This window comes from Ceratotherium simum, chromosome 26 (genome assembly GCF_057802395.1).
Source record: "Ceratotherium simum simum isolate JZ-2026a chromosome 26, ASM5780239v1, whole genome shotgun sequence".
NCBI classification, from domain to species: domain Eukaryota; kingdom Metazoa; phylum Chordata; class Mammalia; order Perissodactyla; family Rhinocerotidae; genus Ceratotherium; species Ceratotherium simum.
The window spans coordinates 23,704,680-23,721,723 of record NC_141925.1 but is presented as its reverse complement, the minus strand read 5'-3'; the positions used below and the strand labels follow the sequence as shown (position 1 = coordinate 23,721,723).

Below are 17,044 nucleotides of genomic sequence, written 5' to 3'. Positions count from 1 at the left end.
CGAGCCCCGGCCTTTTCCCATCTCTCGGTCCCCGTTCTCCTCGACCTTTGGGTGGCATTCACACGGCGACGCCTCCTCCTTGAAGCAGTTTCTTCCCGTGGCTTCTTTGCTGCTGAGGGAGTCTGGCCGTCCCTCCTTTTCCTCTTGGCTTGTGTCATTTCTTCCTTCATTCATTTAACAGGCATTTACTGAGTGCCTCCTGTGCCAGTGCCCCACAGTGTTCAGGAGACAGGCTGAACAAGCCAGACTAAGTCCCTGTCCCCACGGGACTCTCGTTAAGGAGGGGAGCAGACCGCGCATCAGTAGACCAAGAGATAACATCATTTCAAATAATGAAATATAAAACAGGGTGAAGAATAGAAAGTGACTGTGTGTCTTAGGGGGATGGCTACTTTAGATGGAGTGGTCAATGACATCTGAGCTGGGAAGCAGTCAACCAAGCCATGCTGGGGGAAGAGCGTTCTGGACAGAGGGCACAGCAAGTGCAAAGGCCCTGAGGTGGCTGGAGTGTGGTGGGCGAGTGGACGTCAAAGGGTAGGCGGTGGCTGGACAACCTGCAAGCCAGGTGGGGAGGTAGGGTTTATTCCAAGTGCAATGGAAAGTCTCCAGAAGGTTGCAACAAGGGAGAGACTTGATGTATTTATATATTTAAAAGACCTGTTTCTCAAAATATGCTTCAGAACGACCTGGGGCACTTGTTCAAAACGCCGATTCTAGCCTCCTTCTGCATCTGTAGCATCAGATTCCCTGGGGACCAGCCTGGGAATGTGTGTTTTAACAAGCACTTACAAATTTGAGAACCATAGCTTTAGGCAGAGATTCTTAACCTGGAAATTCCCAAGAGGTCAGTGGACACAAGTCAAGGAATCCAAGAAATTGAGCAGCAAAATATTACATCTTGACTCTCACTAGCCTCTAATTGGCAGTTAGCATTTCCCTCCATGATGTGTGGAGTCCTTACCCCACCTGGGACTTTGTCACCAATCAGAATGACAGAGTTCTCATATCACGTTACAGGGTTTGTCGAGATCTTGAAATGTCACTTCGTTCCTTGCTACTTGGAACTTATGAGAGCTTTAGACTTGCACTGGATCTTGTTATTTCATGCATTAATAAAGAAGCATGTAGGTTAATGTTATACAGCTGATTTTTTTAAAATGTCTTGATAACGCCATTTCAATATAATTGGTTTCCTTTGCAGTTCTGTGCATGTTTGTTAAGTGCATTTAAAAACATTATTCAGAGAAAGAAGCCTTAGGCTTCATCAGATGCCACAGGGGTCCATGGCCCAGAAAAGCTTCAGAAGCCCTGCAGAGGGCTGGAAGGGGCTCAGACAGAGCTGGGCACCGCTCAGACTCCCCTTGCCCGTGCTGGGGGACCTTGGGCAGATCAGTGCCCTCCTCTGTCCCTCAGTGTCCTCTCCTGTGAGCTGGAGCCTGTAGCATCTCTCTTGGATGCTTGTTGGAAGGAACTGGCCAGGCCCCCCAGGGGGCGTCAGGAGGTGCCCTTTCTTCCTCTGGCACACAGGGCCTTGAGGCTCGCATGGGGGAGCTGGGTTGGCCGGGCTTTGAATCTCAGCTCTGCCACTTACTAGCTGAGATCCTGGGCTGGGAACTTCACCTCTCTGGCCCTCAGTTTCCCCTCGTCTATAACTCGGAGATAACAATAGCACCCAAGTCATGGGCTTGTTGTGGAGACACAATGAGTGTCTGTTTGCAAGGACCTTGCGTGGTACTTGGCGCTCCCTGGGTGATGCGAAACCTGGTCGTATGACTGGGTGTGTCTCACTCTCGGGTTAAATCTGGGTTTCCCAGAGGGCTAGATCCATGTCCTGTTCCCCTCTGCATCCTCCATAGTGCCTGCCACAGAGTCTGGGTTGGGGACATTTGTTTGGTGCAATGACTGCTGTTTTTCAGGTTTAAGGGAGGAGAAACACTTGCTTTAGAGGTCTGGATCGGGACGGCAGGTCAGAATGCCATCAGGGCCACTGGGGACCCTGGATTCAGCCAGGGGGCCACAGGGAGGCAAAGAGCAGAGGGCTGGAGCATGCCTGGTCTCGGGACCCTGGGCAGGTGTTGAGTCCTAATCACCAGGTAGGCAGTATCTCCCACCACCCTCTCAGCCTTGCTTGTCAGGCATGAGACAGATGAGATTTTTCATTTTCTTCTTTCCAAGCCTCAATATTCTCATCTGTTAAGTGGGGACAGCTAGCATGTATTGAGGCCTTCCATGAGCTAAGCCTGGGTTATGCCTCTTTACATGTCTCATTTAATTCTCACAACCACCCTCTGAGGTGGGTGAGGAAACTGAGGCTCAGAGAGGTGAAGGAACTTGCTCAAGGCCACACAGCAAGTCAGTAACAGAGCCGGGTTTGCCTGCAGGGGTCTGGCTCCCCAGGCCATGCCCTTACCCTCTGGGCACACTCCCACCTCACAGCAGGTCAGAGTTCTCCTGTTTTCTCCCCTCCACAGCGGCCAGCCCCACTCTGTGTTCACAGGCATGTTTTCAGGGGTACCACTCTTCCCGCCTGTGAGCAGGGAGCAGCTGGAGTAGGAAGGAGGCCCTTCGGGTGCAGTGCCTTTCCTGGCGTCCTCCCCGAGCCCTGCCCGGCTCTGCCCCGCGGCTGCACACCGCCTGCCTTCTCCCCTCTCCCTGCTTTCTTCCAGCTCCCATTGTAGAGACCCTGCCCGCACCCTGGGTGATGTCCTGGGCCATAGCCCTTGGCCTCCTCGGCGGGAAGCTACAGGGACAGGTGGGCACCGTGGCAAATGGAGGGCACCTGCCCGCCTGCAGGCAGGGCCGCCACTCAGCTCCAGCCGGTGTCTTCATGTGGGAGCGTGGCCCTGGTCTGCCGGAGTCTCTGAAGAATCCAGGGGCTGGCCCGGGGGCGTAGTGAAGTTCACGCGCTCCGCTTTGGAGGCCCAGGATTCACAGGTTTGGATCCCAGGCACGGACATACACACTGCTTATCAAGCCGTGCTGTGGCAGCGTCCCATGTCAAGTAGAGGAAAATGGGCACAGATGTTAGCTCAGGGCTAATCTTCCTCACACACACAAAAAAGAAGAAGAATCCAGATTTTCATGTGATTTTCCCAATTTTAAATATTGGCATCTAATTCAAAATTTAAAAAATACCACCTATACCGAGAGAGAAAGAAAGACAGAAACACAGAGAGAGAGAACTACACAGGCAGAGACAGAGAGGCTCAGAGAGACAGAGAAAGAGAGGGAACTAAAAAAACAGAAAACAGAACCAAAAATCTCAAAAACTTGTCTTCAGGCCAGTTCACAGCTCTGAGCTACCCTGTCCTGTCTCCTTTGCCTGCACGGCGACCCCATGTTAGAGATGGCAGAAGGGGTCGGCCCAGAGAGGCGGGAGGACTTGCCCACGATGAGGGGGTCGGGGTGGGGCTGGGGGCCGGAACTCAACCTTGGACTTCCAGGTTCTTCCCACCACACTCCCCCGACCGGCTGTGTGGGCCGGAGCTTATTTTCAAGGCCAGTTTCTGGATCCTCAAGAGAAAGAAAGATCACTATAGTCTGATGATGATGGCCAAGGTCACCACGACATATCTCAAATGCTCAGTGACTGTCCCCGGATTCCAACAGAGCCGTTTCTAAAGGGCATGTCTGCCAGAATCATTTCTAAATTGACAGGGACTAGAGCCCTGTGGAACTCTGGGGGCAATGAGGCATTTTCACAGTCTGTTCCAGTGATAAACTAGTTTGTCCAGTTGTGAGCTCAGAGGAGAAGGACTGGTTCCTCTGGGCCCAGCTTGTCAGCTTGATACCCTACCTAACATTTACTGTGCCAGGAGCTAGACTGGGGGGTTGCAGCCATGATCTCATTCAACTTGCCCAGAAAAAGTGTGAGATTGTTAGTGCTGACTACATTTTATAGCCCAGGAGACTGAGGCTCAGATCTAACCTCTCTGAGGGTCCAAGGTCAAATCCAAACCTGCTTGACTCCAAGTCCAGGCTCTCTCCACCGCAGTGAGGCACATACCCAGAAGTGGTGGAGAAACTTCCTTCTTTGCTGAGGTCTCTCTGGGGACCACAGTGGGGGCTGGGGTGGTCATGAGAGGCTTCTTGGAGGAGGTGATCGTGAACCAAGAAATGTGTATTAGTTTCTTATTGTTGCTGTAACAAATTAGCACAAACATGGCTTAAAACAACATGGATTTATTATCTCACAGTTCTGGGGATCAGAATTCCAAAATGAGCCAAGTGGGGCTAAACTCAAAGTGTCAGCAGGAGTGTGTCCCTTCTGGAGGCTCCAGGGGGAATCTGTTTCCTTGCCTTTTCCAGCTTCTAGAGGCCGCCTGCGCTCCTTGGCTCGTGGCCCCATATCACTGCAACCTCCGCTTCTCCTGTCACGTCTCCTGTTCGTGACTCTGACCCCCTTGCCTCCTCGTATAAGGACCCTGGTGATTACATCGGGCCCGTCTGAATAATCCAGGATAATGTCCCCATCTCAAGATCATAATCATGTCTGCGAGGTTCCTTCTGCCATGGAAGGTAACATAGTCACAGGGTCTGGAGATTAGGATGTGGATGTCTTTGGGGATCATTTTTCAGCTGACCCCAGAAGAGCACAGTACTCCAAGGGCTGGACGTGGAGGGCATGGAATGTTCAGGAAGCAGCGGTGCTGAGGGTGGAGGTGGGTAGGGCTGCTTGTCACGGGCACCGAGTGCCACACTAAGGCATTTGAACTTCGCCCTCAGAGCAGTGCTCCTCACACTCGAACTGTATCCGGATCAACTGGGGATCTGGTTAAAATGCAGATCTTGATTCAGGAGGTCTGGGCTGGGGCTGAGATTCTGTGTTTCCCACAGGCTCCCAGGGCCTGCTGCTGCTGGTTTGTGGACCTGCTTTGAGCAGTGAGGCTCTAGAAAAGGATGGCTCTAGAAAAGATGGTGACGCAGAAAACAGCCCCACCTGGGCCCGTGTTCCCTGAGCAGCACGCTGATTGGCATCTGAAGGGCATCCCATTCCCAGGCGCTCTGTTACCCATCCCACAGGAGCGGCCCCTGAGGGCCTCCACCATGACCTCCGGTCAAAGCCTAAAGGTTCTGTCTGACTCATTAAAGGAAGACTCCCAGGGCTGTGACCTTGGGCAGCTCACCGCCCTCTCAGGCCTTCATGGGAAGGATGTGGGGCTGCAGCGGACAAGACAACCCTTGGGAGTGGCTCTTAGATCCATGCTCTTGGCTCATTAAATCCATCTGGGCACATTTTTAGAGGTGAATGCCTTTCCTTTTCATCTAATTCTTTGAAAACTGGCGTCCCTCTGTGTGGGGTGGCGTGGTTTTTGCTAGAACCCCTATTCCCGAGCAAGCTGGATCACTGAGAGTTTGCTGGGTATTTCACCCCTACGTGTAAATATCAGGGGCGACCACACCAGGTCTTACAATGTTGCATTGCTGCAGAGCGTCAGGGGTAGAAATGACTTTAGACCTCATCGTATGGGGGGCTGTCAACTCAGATGTTCATGAGAGCCAGGCGGGGTCCATGAAGGTGAAGGGCCAGGTGAGGTCTCTACTGACCCGGAAGTACCACTCCGTCTGAGGCGGGCAGTCTCAGCTCAGCCCCACGGTCATCGTCATGCAGGGCTGTGGGTCCCTGATTGCTGTATCTACCCATTTTGCAAACAAATCTAGAAATCTGGATTTTTATGTGATCTCCTATTTTTGAATGTTGATAATGAATTCAGATATTTTTAAAATGCTGTGTGGGCCAAACAAGACATTTTTGCGGGCTGGATTTGGCCTCTTGGCAGCTTGTTTGAGAATTCACTTGTTTGACCAGAAGGGAAACTGAGGCCCACAGAGGCACAGGGGCCTTCCGGAGGTCCCACAGCATCAGGCTCAAACTCAGGGCTGCTGATGTGTGGTGCAGCCACCATTCGTTGGTCTCACTGCAGCTCCCTGTCCGAGGAGCCCCTTTCCCCCCAAACCTCAATCCCTGCGCCTCTGGTGGAGTCCCTCCACTCCCCAGTCATGCAACATCCAGCAGCCTGGGTGATGGAGGACCTGCCCCTCCCCTAATCTGCCCCCAACCAGCTTTGTGACGGGAGCACGTCCTAACTCCTCTCTGGGCTCACTTCTCCTCTGCAGATGGAGGGCTAGGGGCTCAGTGACCCCCAAGGTCCCTCCCTCCCACGCATCCCTGCGTCTGAGCTTCCAGTGTTGACATTTCGAAAACAGCAGCTGTTACGGAGCCCTTTCCAGCCTCAGAGGTCCTAGCCCGTGTCATTGACATGATTTAACCTGCTGGGTTTCAGGGGCCGTGTCACCAGGCCCACAGCCAGCGGCCACTGCGCCGTGACTTATTGATTTGACATATTAAACTGATGGATTTGGGGGACAAAATATTTTCTCTTGAAATGCTGTCGTGTCTTGGGACTTCATATGATTTTGCAACAATTCTCCTCTGTTCCCCCTAAGGTTTTATTTGTCTGGTGGCTGAGATGCACTTGTTCCAAGCTGCCTACTCCTTGGCCACATCCCATGGGAATAACAATGACAACAATAATAGTAACAGCTAATGCTTATGTAACACTTGCTATATGCCAGACGCTGCCCTAAGCACTTTACTCATCAATTCACTCCATTTATCCTCAAAATAATCCATGAAGTGGGTCCTATATCTATCCCCAGTTTACAAGTGAGAAAACAGGTCCAATGGGAGCATATCACTTGCGCGATCTCCCAGCTAGTACTGGCAGAGCTGAGTGTCCACCTCTGTAGCCTGGCCCAGGTCACTGCTCTTTGCCCCTACACCTCACTGCCTCTTATAATTATAATAATTCCTAACAATTAGACTTATTAGGAAGTAATAGCTTTCTTGAATACTTTCCAAGTGTCAGGCTTGTATGACTTAAGATCTTGTCTCATTTGATGCTCACAACAAGTCTATTATGCCCATTTTTCAAATGAGGAAACCGAGGGACAGAGGAGTAAGGCCCCCAGCCAAGGTCACATGTCCAGGACGTGGTTCCCACCCATGATTTTCCACTCAGCCAAGGAGCTGGCCCTGGAAACCAGCTGGGCAAGGGGGAGATGGGGCAAAAGGGAGCTCGTTCTTGCAAACTCGTCAGTTCTGTCAATGGAAGGTCAGAGTTGCCTCACGAAGCTGTTTTTTAAAAAGGCAAAAAGTGCAGCTAACAGGATTAGCTGTCACCCCACAGGCCCCGCACCTGGTGAGAAATCATTTCATTTCTTTGGCCCTGGGAGGTCACCAGTCCTCAGCTGCAAATCAAGCCATTAGTGGCAAGTTTCAGAGACTTGAAACAATCATCTCTGTGATTCCTGAGCCTTTCCCAGTGTCCCCAAGGCAAGGCCCCGCCGCCCCGCCCGGGGCTGCCAGCCCTCTCTCTTCTCCGACTTCCCTTATTAACACGTGCGTGCTTTCCATAACGCTCATAATATAGCAAGCGTTCATTGTCGGCCAGGCCCTCCCATTCCACCTTCTCTCTGTTTGCCAGACACCAACTCCTACCATCTAGCATTGACTCCATTTTTCTTGAAGTCAACTCACTTTTTATATGTATGTTTAGAAGGGAACTTGAGACCAGTGGTGCTCGTGTGGAGCGTGCATGAGCCTCACCTGGAGGGCCCGTTAAAAGACAGGGTCCCACTCTCAGAGTTCCTGGTTCAGTAAGTCAGGCGTGACGCCCAAGAATTTGCATCACAAGTTCTCAAGTGCGGCTGCTGCTGCTGCTGGTCGGGGGGCGACCGTGAGACCACTGGCTTAGATCGCGCCTCTACTTGGAACACGTGCCATAAAAATGATGTGTCAGGGAGGATCCCCAAAGGACACAGAATCCCCCATGATTCAAACGAGGCGCTTCAACGAAAGAACTCCTTACAGAGGTGTGGGAGAGGCTAAGAGAATCTGAGGCCCCCAAAGGCTGGCAGCAGAGGGGAGCTGTTTCCAACCTTGGGCGGGAAGGAGAACAGGGTGGAACAGTGTTCTGGAGCCTGTGAGAGCTCGGGGGCTGTAGCCATGGGCAAGAGGGTGAAGCACTGCCTGAGAAGTGGCTCAAGACGGAGCGAGAGCAGGGCAGAAACACGCTGCCTCTCTCCTCCCACCCCAGTTTCCAGCTGGTGCCCCCACTGCTGACCCAGAAGGCCAGGGAGCCTGGTGATGCAGTTCTAAGGAGCCAGTCCCCTGGGGCACAGGGCAGGGCGAGAAGGGTGAGAGCAGCCGGCTGGGGCAAGGGGGCGGGATGGGAGCCACAGAGAATCGCCAGCATAGAAGGTAACTGTCAGAATATTCTTCCAGTTGGCCTAGGAACTGCCAAAGATTCTGAGCCCTCTCATTGTTTTAAACAATTAACAAGTGTTAGAAAGGTGTTAAGGATACATCAGCGCCAAACAGACTCTTTGGATTGAGGTGATAAGAATTTTAAAAATGATGGACAAGTGAATAGCTTTTCACTCTTTGACTCAGACAATTTAGTGCTGTGGTTTGACACACTTAACAGCAGCTCTCCCCTGGTGGGAAGCAAGGATGTGTTGATGGTGCCCACAGTGTTACTCACCAGCTCACATCAGGTGTTGGTTGAGGGCTGCTACTGGGGTGGAGGGCAGGGTGGTGTCAGTCCCCAGCCGTCCAGCTGCCCCTAAGGGGGTAAAGGCGGAGTGGGCTCTGGAGATGGGGCAAGCCCTCGGGCAGAGAGGTGCAGGAGCTGGCAGGTGTCAGAGTGCACCGTGGTGCTGAGGGCAGGGGTGGGCAGGGCCCATGGGCTCTATACCTTCACAGTCTCCACCCCGCCCCTCCCTGTGGATTCCACCTCCCACCCTTTGCTCTTTTGCTCTGCATGCTTTTTGCAGGCATCTCATCGGCTCCCATGCCTCAGCTACCATCTCTGACAACCACAGCAAATATTTAGTGAGTGCCTCCAGCTTGCCAATGCCCCCATCTCTGTCTGAGCTCCAGCTGCCTCCTGGACAGCCCTGCTGGAGGTCCCGCAGCTAGTGTAGACTCCGCACGCGCAGGAGTGGCCTCATTGTCTCCCCGCCTTAGCCTCATCCATTCTCGGTGAAGAACATCACCGTCTGCTCCGTTGCCCAAGCTGGAAACATGGCCGAGCTCTGGACTCCTCCGTCTCCTTTGCCACCACATTCGTGGGCCAGCAGTCCACTGAGCCCGCCCCTCGGGAGTTATCAAGTTCCCCACTTGTTTTCACCCCCACCATCGCCATGGCTCAGACCACCATCATCTCTCCCATGGAGTGCAGCAGAAGCCTCCCACGGTCTCCTCACCCACGCTTCCTTCCAGAGCGGGCCTCCTGGCATGTCTTTCCCTTGCTAAGACCTTCAGGACCGCACCTGTCCCTGCAGCAGGGGTCAAACCCACCTCCCCAGCCTGGCTTCCAGTGTCCTAAGACCCGTCTGCCCTTCCCTGTGGCCTCCTCCCCCACCACACCTGGTGGCCAGCTGGGCTCAGGATCGCTGAGAACTGAATGCCCCTCATCCTACTCCGTGGCCATCCTCGTGCAGGAATCCCGGTTCAGGAATGGTTTGGGAGGCTGGAAAGCACGTAGATGAGAGCTGTGGCCAGGGGACCCTACGCCCCATATGCAGACGGTCCCCTGTGACCAGCCTAAGAGTGGAGAATGATGTACCTCAAAGTGGCCACTCCAGCCTGCCAGCTTACAACCTCCCTACCCACAGTGGTTCCTGGAGTCAGAGAGGCTTGAGTTTGAACCCAGATTATATTATCTAGCTGTGTAGACCAGTTGCTTAATCCTTCTGAACCTAACTTTGCTCATCTGTAGAATGGGTGCTACATCGCTACCTTGCAAAGTTGTTAGGATGATTGGGGGAGATAATGCACGTGGATACTAGCGTCTGAGGTCCGATTCCCTAGAAGCAGACCCTGAGATGAGGATCCTGTGCAAGTCTTTTCTACAGGAAATGCCCCAGGGAGAGTGGTTACGGAATTGCGGACACAGGACAGGGAAGGGAAGAAGGCAACTAGGGGATGATGTCAGGCCAGGCCCAGGGAGGGCGGCTTCAGTGTGGACCCTGCGGGGGCTTTGCAGCATGGGTCACATCCCAGGGTCGTCTCAGCTGGAGCCATAGGGCGGGGCCAGTGGACAGCTACCTGATGACGGCAGTGTAGAGGGAAATGTGAGTTTCTAGGCACTTTCTGAATGCAGATGGGCAAAACGGACTCCAGTGGCCCAGGAACAATCCTTCAAAGACAGAAATGCTAAAAAAGGGGCGCATGGAGATTGGGTGGAGCATCAACGGTATCCAGCTAACTTGGCATATGATAAATGCTTAAGGACCGTTGGCCCTTGTTGTGACTACTGTTGCTACTATTAGCATAACAACAACAACAATCCTTCTTACTGTTATTAACTTCCTTGGCTTGGGCAGGCTGAAACTTTCAGATAGATGCTCTGAGCCCCAGCGGGAAGATAGGGAAATAAATCTGGCGGGAATAAGAAGGATAAAAAACCCAGCCAGGCGTCTGAGATCCCAGTGCCTGTTTCTCCGTGGTTAACTTCCCTCGGAGCATCCCAACCCTCCGCGCCCATCCAGTCTCCCATCTCATCTGAAAGAGCAGAGCTGGGCCCTGCTGTGAGGGGAGGTGGGAGGGGGTGGAGGCCACGCCGGGGCCCACGAGGGTAGGAGGAGAGCACCCCAGGGGGAGTGGGGGTGGTGCGGGAGGCGGCTGAGTCAGTGAGCCGCATCATGGTGAGGGGCGGCCTCCGCCCACCAGCAGGGCAAGAGCAGCTGGAGGTGAAGGCTGCTTGGAGGGAGACCAGGCCTCCCCGGGGACGGCCGCCTTCCTGGCACGGCCCGGCTCACCCTACATCTCCTGCCTTCCTGCCTGCTGCCTGGTGGGCCCAGGGCCAGTGGAGGGCCTAGGAGGCTGCGAGTGCGTGGTGCTAGGGGTGTTTTAACAACATTCAGGCTGCCAAGAGCACATGATTCTCTCTCAGAAATCCAAGGGATTGCCCAGGAGATGCGATATTTTTGTAGCGTAAAAAAAAAAAAGAAAAGAGGAAAAAGAAAAAAAAGAAAAGTTCTCCAAAGCTCTAAAGCCCTGTCGTGCTAGGAATGATAGTGGGTGTTTGAAAATCTGGATTCTTCGTCAGGGAGCAGATAGGGACTCAGAAATTGTTGTTTATTTGCTTCAATACTAAACAGTATATATTGGATGCCCCTATGACATTCCAGGTGGAAGGGACAACTTCTGCAAAGGTGGAGAGGTAGGAAGGACACGTTTGACAGTTTCAGAGGACAGAAAAGCTGAAGATCAGGACTCTGGGTAGTAAATGATAGAAATTCTACCTCAGACTGGCTTAGGCAAAGACAAGGAATTAATTAATCATGTGTTTGAAAGAACAGATGAAGGCAGCTTCAGGCATGGCTGTATCTAGAGGCTCAAACAATGTCATAGGATACAATCTTCTTCCATCTCTTGGCTCTGCCTTCCTTGGCATTGGCTCTGCTCTCAAGAAGGCCCTTCCCATTTGGTGACTCAGTCAGTTCCATCTTTACATCTTCCCAGCCTCAAACCCAGTGGAAAGGAAGGAATTTTCTTTCCCAGTAGCTCCAGCAAAAGTCTTGTGGCTGACTCTCGGTTGAACTGACTTGGGTCATGTCCATCTCTGGCTGGCCAAGCCTGGTCCATAGTCCCTTCTCTAAAGTGTGGGCCTTGCTCAAACCATATGGTAGTGTGGCTTGGAAGGTAAGTCACGTGGCTGTGTTCCATCCTCCACCCTTTTTCTCAGAAATCGTATCTGGTCCCACAATTTCATTTCTCCTTCTAGCCTTGAGCTCACTCCAGAGCCCCTGGGCTCCATTTCCAGTCCCCACGATGTTCCTCCCATACAACTGTAATAACACACATGAATTGAGCTCTCACTGTATGCTAAGCACAAACTCTTTACACTGTTGTGTAATTGAATCCTTGCAGCAAGACAATACTATGAGATAGGTGCTATTATTATCCCCATTTTATAGGTGAAGAAACTGAGGGACAGAGAGGTTGAGTCCTGAACCAATGACTAGAGTCAGGGGGGCATGGAGCTCTGATTGGCCGATATGAGTCATGTGCCCAAACATGGAGCCAGGATGTGGGTTGGCTGCAGTTGACCTGTGTAGACTGAGAGAAAGAAGGGGCTCTCCAAAGAAAAAGCATGTAGGGAGTAGGGGGAATAATGTGGGATGGGAGAAACAGAAGATGCTCCCTAAACCAGGTGGCAAATGATGGTAACTCAATTTGGACCAATTTTGGAGAAAAGGGAGCTGTGATATTTTAGGGACTACAAACAAGCTTTGAACAGCCAAACCACTGGAAGGAGAGGGGTGCAGCTGGCCTCCAGGAACAGCTGGAACCAGGTGCTTACACTGTTCAAATGCTCGGAATCTCATCTGAGCCTCTCTTCTGGTCTACTTCAGTGGTTCCAAGCTCAGATTCCTAGAGGAGGGTTTTGGTCAGCCAATTCTAGGTCACATGATCATACTGGACCAATCAGCTGTGCCCAGGAGGGCAGGATGACACCAGAACATGGCAGCTCCTGGGAGAACCACAAGGTTGAAGCTGTGGGCATAGCAGTGGTGGTTTCTAGAAAAAGTGGAGTAGGGTACAGGGCAGATAAAAGGCGTTGCTTGAGGGCAAGTGTGAGGTATGTGAGTCAGTGATGCTACAAGTGACAAAGAATGTCACAATGACCAGGTGAACCACAGGGAAGCCCTCGTGGCTGGTGACTGGGCCCAGTGACGTCACCCTTCCATCCTCTGCTCAGCAACAGCGTCAGCTTCATCCTAGGGCAGGTGCCCTCCTGGCCAGAGATGCCTCCCAGCAGCAGTCATCCGACAGATGAGAGGGGAAAGAGAGCCTCTGGTCCAGCCACAGGATACAAGTGCTTCCCTCCAGTCCAAATGGGTCCACTTGGCGGTTGCAGGCCACCCTGGACCAGTAACCGTCCCCCAAGGGTGCCAGGCTCCCGCTGACTGAGGCTCAGCGTCCTGAGCCGATCCTGCTGAGGAGGATGGGTAGCCACGATCGCCTTCCCCATCAGGAAGGCCTGACCCCCGGCCAAAGGGCAGGGTGGAATGCCCGCAGGGAGAGCTCCCCCCACCCCCACCCTGTGTGTCCCCCCTCTCACGGCCTCTGCCTCTGTCCTGCAGGGGTCCTGTGGCTGTCGGTGGTCTCCGAGGTGCTCTACATCCTCCTGCTGGTGGTGGGCTTCAGCCTCATGTGTCTGGAGCTGTTCCACTCCAGCAATGTCATTGACGGGCTCAAACTCAACGCCTTCGCAGCCGTCTTCACGGTGCTCTCAGGTAAGGCGGGGCAGGCCTGGGCCGGACCACTCCGGAACCAGCCTGTGCTTAGAGCAGAGGGGAAAGCGGGCACCGGAGCTGCCCTTGGGCTGGGTTGTTCCAACTGGGTGACCTTGGCCAGTCACTTCTCTCCTCTGAGCCTCAGTTTTACAGTTTGTAAAATGGGTTTGTCCCCTCCCTTCTTCACTCATTCAGAACGTGTGTATTGAGTGTCTGTCAGTGCCAGGCGCTGTGCTGAGGACTGGGGTTCAGTAATGAGCAGCAACAGACAGCTCCAGCGCTGGTGGACGCTGGCATGTGTGGGAGAGAGAGGTGGGTTAGCTGGAGATGTATGCAGGAGAGGAGCGCCGTGTGGCTGGGTGATGGATTGAATTTGTGGCACGAGGGAGAGGGAGGTGGTGGTGAGAATGGGTGGGCGGGGTGTCTTTCGCGGGGGTGCGAGAGGGGCGCCTGTTGGGGTGGAGGGCACGCATCTGCTGTAGCTTGTTTGCCTTTGAGACATCCGCGTGAACATGCCCAGCGGGAAGCCGGATGGACAGACGCACCTGGAATCCCAGGGGTGAGGGGGACAGAGATTGCGAGCAAAGGGCACAGAGCCAGGGATTTTGAGGGTTTTAGGAAGAATGGGATGGTCAGCAGCGTCCTGTGACTCAGGCAGGTGGAGACGGAGGCCTCTAAGGAAAGGCCACTGGATCGGGTGGCCAGGCGCGCAGAGCAGTTTCGGTAGATGCAGGTGGTCAGGGGTTAAGCAGGGAGCATGCCAGAGGGAGCGAGAGCAGCCTGTAAGCTATCACTCCAGGCGGCCTGACAGAGCAGGCTTGGCTGCGGAAGACAGCTGTTCCTAAAAAGCCAAATGTAAATTGAATTTCTATAAATCTAATCCTATTCTTCACGCATTGGAAGAACTCTCTATTTAATGAAACCGAAACGATGAGCCTTTTGGTAAGGGAAGTAATCACCCCCTAATTAAGGTGTATATATAAATGACAGAGGGATCCCTCAAAGAATAGAGAGCTGAATTCAAGAAATTATAACACGCTCCATGTGTCAGAACATGCGAGACGTCATCCCCAGGAGGTGGGAAATCCCACCATAATAGTAAAGAAAAGAAAAGAAAAACATCGTGGTCCTCTTAGCATAGCAGTGTCACTTTTGGCTCCTGCTCACCCCATTCCCGGCTATTCTGGACTGAGTGGCTGTTTATTCTTTTCTTCATCTTTTATTCGTTTACTCAACCAACATTCATTGAAGGCCTATTGGGACCAGACACTGTACTAGGTTTGGGGGGTTAAAGGAAAGATGACTCAGTCTTTGCCCTTCTGAAGTTTATAATCCTGTGAGACACAGACTCATGACACCATTATAACATGGCGAGTTCATCTCTATGTACCGGGCATGGGGAGGGTCGTGCAGGAGGGCACCTGCGTTTGCCCAGGGGCGGGGATGTGGGGGTGGGGCATGGGGAAGGCACCATTTGCGCCGAGACTTGGAAAAAATGTAAACGTTTGCTTGATGGACAACTTGGGGAGGGCATTCCGGGTGGAGGGAACAGCATGGGCAAAGGCCTGGTGGGGTGGCCTATTCTGGAAACTTCAAGTAATTCAGAATGGCGGGAAGGCAGACAATGGGGAGTAGGAGTGTTGAGAAGTGAGGCTGGCGAGCTGGGTGAGGGTCTTGGTGCTTCGCAGTGGTCTTTAGATATTTTACGATGTAGGCAATGGGGGCCGTTAAAATTCAGAGCAAAGGGCGATATGGTCAGGTTTGCATTTGGGGATGAGTGTTCAGGGTGCGGCACGGATGGAGTGGAGCAAGAATGGAGGTGAGGAGGCCAGCCAGGAGGTGAGAAAGGATGAGGCCCCGACCGGGTGCAGTGGCAGTGGGAATGGGGGAAGCAGACACACGCCCTCCAGCCAGGAGGTGAAGTCTGCAGGGCTTGCAGACTGATTAGGAGAGGTGGGTGGCGGGGGGTGGGTATGGAAAACAGAGAATCTAGGTCGGGGGTTCCTAGTTGGGAGTCCATGGAATTCAGGGGATCCATGAGCCTGGGGGAAAGTTTACATCTTTATTTCTCTAATTTGTAACTGACATGTAGCATGTCCTTCAAGTATGAACGGAGGCAACATTCACGGTAGAGGAGGCACTTGCGATGTAGTCACCAGCAGTAATCCATGTTTTTCATGCCACCCTACAGCTGTGGCAGATACCTTGAAATGCACTCCCTCAACAGTGCGATGCTTGTTAAGCTCCTGCCGCATCTTGTTATCTAATATGTTAATGAAGAAGCACATATTCCTGTACAACAAATGTGTTTGACTATTTTGCTAACTGTATTTCAGTATAACTGGCTTCCTCTGTAATCCTGTGTGTTTACTTTATGCAGCTGAAAACATTATTCTGAGAAGGGTGCTCTTAGGTCCAGATGGCCAGAGTCCCTGATCTGGGGGTCCCCTGGCTGGCATTTGGCCAGGGACGGGATGAGTGGTGGTAGCCCCGAGACGGGGAAGGTGGGAAAAGAGCAGATAGAGGAGATGATGAACAGGAGGGGTGTGATGTGCTGCGGGGCATCCAGGCTCCTCTTCCTCGTCAGCACCTTCCTCTCCCCTTTTCTTTCCTTCCACCAAGCATCCAGCCCTCCCCCTCAACCTGATTACTCCGGTCACAAAACAGAAGCTGGGGGTCAGCCCAAGGCCCCCATCTCCAGTTCTTCAAGCAGGCCTCCCGCGGGGTAGGGGTGAGGGGCTCTTCCCCCTACCTCAAACGGCTTACCAAGGTTTTCACCCTCAAAAAAACCTCCAGTTTCCTTCTAGCAGGGAGTCCCACTGCTAAAGAAAATGATTGTCTCCGTAATTTCAGGCAGATAAATAATGCAGGGCTCAGGGAGGTTAATTGACTTGCACAAGGTCACACAGCTGGTTCGTTGAGGAGCTGGGATTAAACCTGGCTCCTGCTGGCTTCAAGGGCCTGTGCTCCTTTCACAGCATGAGCTGCAGGAGTGAGGGATGGAAGGAGAAGACTTTTAAGTCCTCAGAAAACAGTAACCGAGACGTATGTAGCAGCCAGGTGATGTAATAAGACCAAGTAGCAAGTGGTGGGGAGAAAGGAGTTTGTATTCATGCCCGGGAGAGGACAGACCCGGGAGAAACACACCACCAGGAGAGAGCCAAGCGCTGACCTGCCTGGCACCTGAGATTCAGGATGTCGTTGTTGTTACTGTTATTCTTAGCTGTCCTTAATAAACAGAGGGGCAGATCATGGCCCCCGGCACCAGCCCTGTCACAGGGAGGCTGTGGCCGAGGGGTTCAGACTCTTCAGCGGAGGAGAAGGGGTGCAGGGCCAGGACAGCAGAGCTGTCTTCCCAATCCCGTGTTCCTGGCAGGAGGGTGGTCGGACAGAGCGGGGGCCCGAGGGCGGGGAGCTGGGCTGTGATTGGTGGCCCACTGGCCCAGGGCCGGGAGCTCACAGTGCTTCTAGGGGCCCACGAAATGCTTCCATTTTGACTGCTTTTAAAATCAGAAGAAAAAAATGAGTACAATAATAATAAAGATATATGAATGACTCTAGGCTGGGTTATATTTGTCTTTATACCATTGCAGCCATAAATGTAATTTTTAATATATATTTTATGGAGGAATGGGCCCATGAAAGTCATAATGTGGCCCAGCACTGGGCCACGGCTTTTCTCCGTGTCTCAGGACCAAGCAAGACCAATTCCAGACCAGCGGCGGCCCCAGCT

General features: G+C 52.8%; 1 protein-coding gene across 1 annotated transcript in view; it reads left to right on the top strand.

Moving 5' to 3' along the window:
• GSG1L (GSG1 like) overlaps nt 1-17,044 on the top strand; it is a 212,314-nt gene that overhangs the window by 120,654 nt on the left and 74,616 nt on the right. Inside the window, exon 3 of the mRNA XM_087449209.1 lies at nt 13,159-13,311. Coding sequence (XP_087305335.1) covers nt 13,159-13,311 — 153 coding nt within the window. The remainder of the gene's footprint in view (nt 1-13,158; nt 13,312-17,044) is intronic.